The sequence below is a fragment of the Aethalodelphis obliquidens genome, unplaced genomic scaffold, assembly GCF_003676395.1.
Source record: "Aethalodelphis obliquidens isolate GAN/ISIS:26980383/991018 unplaced genomic scaffold, ASM367639v1 scaffold41, whole genome shotgun sequence".
In the NCBI taxonomy this organism is placed as follows: domain Eukaryota; kingdom Metazoa; phylum Chordata; class Mammalia; order Artiodactyla; family Delphinidae; genus Aethalodelphis; species Aethalodelphis obliquidens.
The window spans coordinates 5,419,790-5,427,240 of record NW_020837985.1 but is presented as its reverse complement, the minus strand read 5'-3'; the positions used below and the strand labels follow the sequence as shown (position 1 = coordinate 5,427,240).

The window sequence follows — 7,451 nt, the reverse complement described above, 5'->3', positions numbered from 1 at the left end:
TATTGATTTATGGGTCATGGTGGATTTAAATCTCCAAGTGAGTACAGGGATCTCAAGATCTACTCCGATGCTGAGACAATGAGATAATTAGAACAGCGATAGTAACTTCCATTTGCCAATGTAGTCAGTGTTCTAGTTTCTGGTTTGGACCGTGGGGTTTTCAAAGGCTTAAGATCAATAATAACAACATTCAAAAATGCCTTTTCATGTTCTAGTGATGGGCATGTGTCATGCATGTCCCCGTGTGAAAGAGGTTGGAAGAAGGGGAGTTTGTTGTTTCCAAAATAATGACTCACATGACAGAGAGTAACTATGTTTTATTTTATGATCGGAACAGTAGCATTTCCATATTGGCCACTTCCCAGGAGCAACCGGTGAACCTCATTTAACAAATGGCTAAGGTAGGAGTGGATGAGCCGTGGGTTTCTCATTGTGAAAGGAATAATTAAGCAATGGACAACAAAATAAAAACAAAAACAAAACAAAACGGAAAAAGAGGAACCGAGTCCCAGCAGCCCTAAATGCTGAAACTTAAGTCACGTATTCCACTTGATGGGTGACTCCCGTCCTCGTGACTGGCCAGTTGATTGCTACTGGCTTGTCTGAGAGGTGGTCTAGCACAGGTCAAGCCTGGGTTGGAATCCTTGCTCTACCCTTCATTATCAGTAGACCTTGGGCACATGGATAAGCCTTGTTGTGCCTCAGTTTCCCTATTATGGGAAATCGACAGTACCTCCTTCATATGGTTGCTGGGGAGTTAGCATAAGGAAAATGCATAGAAAAATGCCTGGCACTTAAACAGTTACCCCTTGGATCGGTCCATCAGGCCCCAAACCCAAAGCATTCTTGTACTGCAGACACAGGATGAGCTAAAGCATGATAGCCAAGTGGTAAGTGTTTTTCAACAAACATGGGACCTGGATTCAGCCTTTTACTGTGTGGCTGAGGAGAAGTTATATAACCACTCTGAGCTTCTATATTCCCTTGTTTGTAAAATAGGGTTAATAACTTGCCTCCCAGAGCACCTGGTAGGAGCAGGCAAGCAGAAAAGTTGGTCCCGGCTCTTCCCCCATCAACTGTTTCAATGGGCAGGACCCCTGGCCTGCAATGGAGCTGGGGAATGGCATGGAAACTCCAGTTTTTCCTTCATGTTCCTCCCAAACCCCAGTCCTCACCCCCCTTTGTGTTCTTAACTGTTATCTTTAACCCTTTTGCCTACCTCTAACCCTCACCAGCTTACTGCCCTTTCATTCTTTGAAGTATCAACTCTAGCCCTTATCACAAATCTCCCGGAAGCATCTTATAACCCTGAGAATTTAAAGACCTTAAGGCCCCAGACCCATTAGAACAAAGGAAAGCCCTCACCCTTTCTTAAATAACTTCTCTTCCCATCTTCTAAAGCTCGCTCCCTTAAGGGCCAAATTCTGTTAATTTGTCATTGATGAAAAGAGAATGAGGAAAAAAAAAAAAAAGAAAAGAAAAGAAACAAAACACTCACAACTGAAGATCTGGCTCAATTATATATTTGCTAGGCATTTTATTTTTTTCTAAAAACAATAGAAAAAAATCAACTTTAAAAAGGAAAATGTACTTAAATAAAAAAATTATGGTATAACTGCTATAAAGGTTTTATTAAAGTTATTTACATTTAATGGCTATATTTACAAAGGAAAATTGGATAAAGTTCAGGATTTCGTAAAAACAATTCTTAAATACAAATCTGTTAAAGGAAAAAAAAAAGATGGTAAGCATAAAAAAAGTTCTTTTATGCCCAAAGTCCCATTTGAGGCAGTTTATATTATGGCTAAACCTTTCAGTCTTAAGATCCAGCCAAGGTTGTGAGGTTGGTCATGCATATGCAGAAAGTTCATACGTCGGGAGTTCCGTCAGAAGGAATCTTCTTCCTCACTTTCCCTTAGTAACAAATGAGAACTTCATGAGGGATTCATTCCAGTTCCTCCCTCCAATCGGTCAATTTATGCGCAAGAGTTCCGTAGCTGTTCAAGTTTGAGTTTCAACTGTTCTCGCCTCTTCCGCAACTCGTCTTTTTCTGAAATGAGCTTTTGCTCCTCTGCTTGGACGGACAGGATGTATGTTGTGGCTTTTTTAAGGATAACTACCTTGGGGGCCTTTTCATTGTTTTCTAGCTCCGGGATCTGGTCACGAAGGGCAAAAAAGCTGCGTTTCAGCTCGTTTCTCCTCTGGCGTTCCAAGACGTTGTGTGTCCGCCTCTTGTCATTCTCCTCGGTGTCCGAAGACCTGGGGCTGGCACATTTGCGATTGTTGCTGATCTGTTTCAGGACCCTGCCACTGTCCAACTTAGCCCTCTTGGCGGCGGGACAGTCCTTCCTAGTGGAGGGGGGCGCTGCATAATTGTGCTGATGGGTGGACACGTGGCACCTCTTAAGGACCAACGGGCTGTGAGGAGGTTTGCTGTGGCCTCCGGCAGAGGGTGACCCCGATTCTGACCTTTTGGCAGGGGGCTGCCTCTTTTCCACAGAAACAACATCAATTTCTTCATCATCCTCTTGTTCTTCCTCTGTAAGAAAAGAAAAAGCAATCGCCCGGTTAGCCACCGTTTCCTTAAAGCAATCAATGACCAGATTAAATCAATACTGTGCACAAATACAAGGCATAATTAGGTAAGAAAGGACCCGGAGGACTTCCCTGGCAGTCCAGGGGTTGAGACTCCATGCTTCCAATGCAGGGGGTGCAGGTTCCATCCCTGGTTTGGGAACTGAGATTCACACACTGTGTGGCACGGCCAGAAAAAAAAAAAAGGACCCTGGCACAAAGTTATCCCCAGAGAACTAGCCAATCGTCTCTGCTCTTCTTCTCATGAAGAGACAGTCTCAGGGAGGAAAATGACATCAGGGTTTATGGCACAGACAAGAAAATTACAATTTACCAGGATACAACATTGATGCAAATTCTTACCTAAGACTTAATGAGGTGCTGGACACACCCAAACAAAGCACATTCCCAAGCACCTCCTCTTTGCAAGGGACTTTACCAAGAACCCTTCAGGTGTTGCAGATGATAGCTGCAAATCTTTGGTATGACTTTAGCAATCCCTATTTTACTGGAAGTGGAAAAAAAAAAAAAAGTCTTGCAGCTTTGCCAAAAGTCCTAGGGGGTGGGGGATGGAAAAAAGGAGTACAGTTTTGGAAAGGACTTGCTTTTAAGTGTTCAAAAGAGGCCGAAAAGATCCCAATTCCTCAGTCCATACATTTTTAAGGCACTTTCACTGGCTTATAGCACTCAGGTGGGTGGCTGCCCAGTTTCTGTCCACTGCCCCTCTTCATTTTTGTTGATCTGTAGTCCATTAAATTCCAACAGCTTCTCAGAAGTTAAGGGAGGTAATTCATTCACTCTCGAAGAGATCAATCCTCTCTTAACCTCATCACGATCCCCCCCACCCCCCAGGGCAATTAAAATGCTTAAGAGGGGTAAGAGGGAGCGGATAGAGTTGCTAGATAAGCTAGAAGATTTAAAAACCCAAATGAAATTCCTAAGGGGAGGGAGGGAAGAGGAGGGGGCTGGCTACTAGGGCGATCTTAGGGGAAGGGATGGGAGGCACACTAAAGCCCAGTGTTTCAGGGATGACGAGCTCCCAGACCCTTCCAGGCCTGCCATTTCTTTTCCAAATATAAGAAAAGAGAAAAAGCAGGGTTAACTGAAGTGGTCGCCAGTGAGAATAGGAAAGACAGCCAGCCACCCCCTCTGACCTGGGCCTGGAGGGTCCCAGCTTACCAGAGTCGCTGCTGGTGGTGGGTGGTGTCTCCTCGTGGAGCGCCAGGGGCTCGGGACTGGCCCGCGGGGAGGACGCGGCGGAGGAGAGCAGAGAGTCCGAAGACGGCGAGAAGGCGGCGGAGTCGGGGGAGGCGCAGGGCTTGGGCGAGCTGCTGTCGTTGAGCGGGTAGGGGAAGACCACCGAGGGGTCGATGCACTCGGAGGCGGCGGCGCTCAGGTCCTGAAGGTACAAGCTGGAGGTGGAGCAGCCGCTGTGCCCGCGGGCGGGGCTCGGACTGCCGCTGTCTTTGCGCGCAGCCTGGTAAGAGGCCAGCTTCTCCGAGACGAGCTTGGCGGCGGCCGAGAAGCCGCTCCACATACAGTCCTGGATGATGATGTTTTTGATGAAGGTCTCGTCGTCGGGGTCGCAGATGAAGCTCTGGTTCACCATGTCTCCTCCCAGCAGCTCGGTCACCATCTCCAGCTGGTCCGCCGAGGAGAAGCTGCCGCCGCCGCCGTCGTCGTCTCCCCTGGGGGAGAAGGACGCGACCGTGACGTACGAGGGCGAGCAGAGCCCGGAGCGGCGGCTCGGGGACAGGGGCGGGGTGGGCAGCAGCTCGAATTTCTTCCAGATATCCTCGCTGGGCGCAGGCGGCTGCAGCTCGCTCTGCTGCTGCTGCTGGTAGAAGTTCTCCTCCTCGTCGCAGTAGAAATAAGGCTGCACCGAGTCGTAGTCGAGGTCATAGTTCCTGTTGGCGAAGCTGACGTTGAGGGGCATCGCGGCAGCCTGCTGGAGGGGGCACACAAAGGCGGGGGCAAGTCTTCAGTTAAGGGGGTCTTGGTTGGTGCCGAAATCCCGCGCAGCGCGCCGCGCGCGCCACAATCCAGAACCACTCCCCTTCCAGCGCTGTTCCCAAATGAGGCCGGCGGGGGGGGGGCAAAACAAAACAAAACAAAAAGGCACCCTTTTACCCTTTCTGGGTGACCCTCTACTATCTCAGACACACACTTGGCGAAGCAGCTCCGTAGCGCCCGCGCAGCTTCCGTCCCCCGGGAGCCCGGAGCGCCAAGTCCGGGAGTCGGCCCGGCGACCGCCGAGCAATCGAAATCGGCTTTGGCCTCCTTAACAGGCCGGGGGAGGCGGCGCGGGGTCGGGGCGGGGGGGGGAGGAATACGATCTGCCAAACGCTGAGGCGCAAAGTTTTGCGCCACCTGAAGGAGGCTGCGAGAGGCGCCACGGCGGGAGCGGCTGCGCGCGGCCCCCTCCCGCGCCGGGGCCCCTCGCGCCGCACCCGTTCCCACTCGCGCCCTTGCCGCGCTCCTTCCCCCGCCGGCGCCACCGCCCCTCCCAGCCTCCCTTCTCCGCCTCCTGCATCCCTACCCCCAGCGCGCCCCCCTTCCTTCCTCTGCCGGCTTTTCTCCTTTTCCCTCGCGGGCTGGAGTGGCAAGCTCAGCTTCGAGCCTTAACCGCCCCCCCCCCGCCCCGCCCCGCCAATACATAAAAGGGGAGTGTTAAATAATAACAGGGACACCTCCCTTCAACACCCAATACGGCGCCGCAACTGCGCCAGAGACCCTGCTACGATTCCGCGCCCAGAGCCAGGCGTCTTCCCCTCACCCGCCGAGGGTAGCAGCTGTTCTGGAAAAGCCCCGAGCCCCGCTCCTTGCCGTCCTCCGCATCTCCGGGGCGCAGGGACACCCGCGCGGGGACACCAGAGGCGGCCTGGGAGCCAAGGCTGGGTGCAGAGATTTGTCCTCGTTTCCCCCCGAGTCAGTAATTCCAGGAGAATCGGACACATCTTTGCCCCAGCCTCCTTCACCCCCCTCCCCGCGCCTCGCCAACACCAAATCCTAACCTCTCTGTAGACCAAGATCTTTAATTTTATTATCCTTTTTAAAAGCCAAATGCCAACTTCTAAAAGGAGCCGGGGGCGAATTGGAAACGCCGCGGGGATCGGCGGGCGGGACAAGCCGCAGTGTGTCTGTCTCCGGCTGTCAGAAATGCGGTAAGCCGAAATTTAAATGCCCTTTCCGAGACGGGGAAAAGTCAGAGGCTGCGGAGCTCTCTCGCTCACACACGGCAATATGTAATTCTTACTCCAAGGAGCTCAGGATGTAAAGGGTTTTCTGCCACCGAGAAGCATACCCTTCTCTTCTCCTCCCCAAAGGCCAAAAGCAATTAATGCAATAAAGGAAGAATGTCCAACCGGCCGGGGTCAGTGTCCATCTACATAAGCAAAAACCTCTCAAGGCTACTTTCAAAAACGTACCCTGTTTTCCCTCTGCCTTCCCCTCTCCCATCTTGACAAGTCACTGTACCCCGACCCAGTTCTGGTTCGTCTTCACTCCACCCCGACCAACCACAACTACTCTGAGAAAAGTGTCAATAGCGCTGGAATGGGAGAAAAGACACCGATCCGGGCATTCGACTCATCGCGGCATTACTGCGGTAGCAAAAATAAATTAAAAGGCCAATAGGTCCGGGTGCTCACCGGGTTTTCCACTCTCCGAAGGAAATCCAGCGTCCAAAAAGCGGCGAGGAGCGCCTTTCAGAGGCGCGGGTCGTGGGCAGTGGCGGGGAAAAGTGACTCCCCCAATAGGCAGAAGAGCCTCTCCGTGTCCGGAGAGTCGTGTTGTCGCTCGGGTGCTGTAAGTTCCAGCGGGCAGTGGGCAAAGTTTCGCGGATGCGGCGCGGGTGGCGGGCCGCTGGCAGGGGTCGGCGGGAAGGGTGGGGTGGGGGCGGCCGGGCCCGAGGCGCAGAAGCCCCCCTTTCACTCCGGATCTCCCTTCCCCGGGCGCCCGGAGCGCGACTCCGCTCGCTCGGCTGCCTCTGCTCTTCCACCCTCGAGGGCCCGCCCGCTCGCTCCCTCTGCCTCTCGCTGGAATTACTACAGCGAGTCAGATAAAGCCCAGAAAACCGGCTTTTATACTGCTAAGGCACGGCCCCTCCCCTCTGTTCTCTTTTTCCCGCCAAGCCTCTGAATAGCCCTGCCCTTCCAGAGGCAGTTGGGGAGCCAGGCGGCGGCCGGGGCGCGGCGGCAGCAGGGGTAGCCGCGAGTTGCACAGCCCGGGGGTCCTTGGCCGCGCAGACCCTCGCCTATAAAAGGCCGGTGGGCGGGGATTCACAGGAGAGGATCTTTTTTCTTTCTCCCCCGCCCTCAGCTTTGGGAACCCGGGAGGGGCGCTGGTGGGGAGGGAGGGCCGGAGGGGAGGAGACTCAGCCCTTTGAGCCTGGCACTCCAGTGCGCCGAGCTCTCGGATGTAAACACAGTTAACAGCGCCGCATGAATTAACTGCGCGCGCCTACCATTTTCTTTTGCTCCCGCTCAAACCTTCTCTCTTTCTCTGCTGCTGGCTCCTCTGGGGCAGCGCTCTGTTTGGCAAACAGCATACTTGTCCTCTGTGCTTCAATCATCGCGGGCAGAACAGCTGAACTCTTTGCGCTGAGCATACACCGTGTACCCACGGCCACGCCACGCACGTCCCGGGCGGACGGGCGCCTCCCTAAGGCCGGGAAAAGGGTAGCATTTGGAAAATAAGTCCTACGAAGAGAGGAGGAAGGAAGGGGGTATTGACTGGCGCGCGCTCTGAGTGTGTGGGGCATTGAATGTCGATGGGGATAAACGATCAGAGGTATAGGGAGGAAAATGATGCCTGGAATTATTAAAATAATTCAGCAACGCACTGCCACGTATACTTGGAGGACGCGTTATGAATAA

General features: G+C 53.0%; 1 protein-coding gene and 1 pseudogene across 4 annotated transcripts; both read right to left on the bottom strand.

Annotated features, from left to right (window-relative positions):
* Window positions 1-1,501: 1,501 nt before the first annotated feature.
* MYC (MYC proto-oncogene, bHLH transcription factor) lies at window positions 1,502-6,756 on the bottom strand. 4 transcript variants are annotated; one of them, XR_003438364.1, is made up of 4 exons: window positions 6,225-6,339; window positions 3,754-4,522; window positions 2,938-3,129; window positions 2,429-2,539 (listed from the first exon to the last, which is right to left on the bottom strand). XR_003438364.1 is itself a non-coding variant. In XM_027132448.1 (3 exons), the coding sequence occupies exons 2-3, from the start codon at window positions 4,508-4,510 to the stop codon at window positions 1,977-1,979; spliced, it is 1,320 nt and encodes a 439-aa protein (XP_026988249.1). In that variant the 5' UTR covers window positions 4,511-4,522; window positions 6,225-6,756; the 3' UTR covers window positions 1,502-1,976. The 4 variants fall into 4 exon arrangements, 3 of the variants coding, with proteins under 3 accessions (XP_026988249.1, XP_026988250.1, XP_026988251.1); XM_027132448.1 differs by lacking the exon at window positions 2,938-3,129 and having other exon boundaries at window positions 1,502-2,539; window positions 6,225-6,756; XM_027132449.1 differs by lacking the exon at window positions 2,938-3,129 and having other exon boundaries at window positions 1,502-2,539; window positions 3,754-4,519; window positions 6,225-6,756.
* LOC113633685 (uncharacterized) overlaps window positions 6,196-7,451 on the bottom strand; it is a 126,598-nt pseudogene continuing 125,342 nt past the window's right edge.

Excerpts from the sequence above, each read along its gene's own strand:
- MYC (XM_027132448.1), bottom strand. The coding sequence starts at position 4,510 with ATGCCCCTCAACGTCAGCTTCGCCAACAGGAACTATGACCTCGACTAC. Across the intron at positions 2,540-3,753 it reads CACCACCAGCAGCGACTCTG|AGGAAGAACAAGAGGATGAT; the intron begins GTAAGCTGGGAC and ends CTTTTCTTACAG.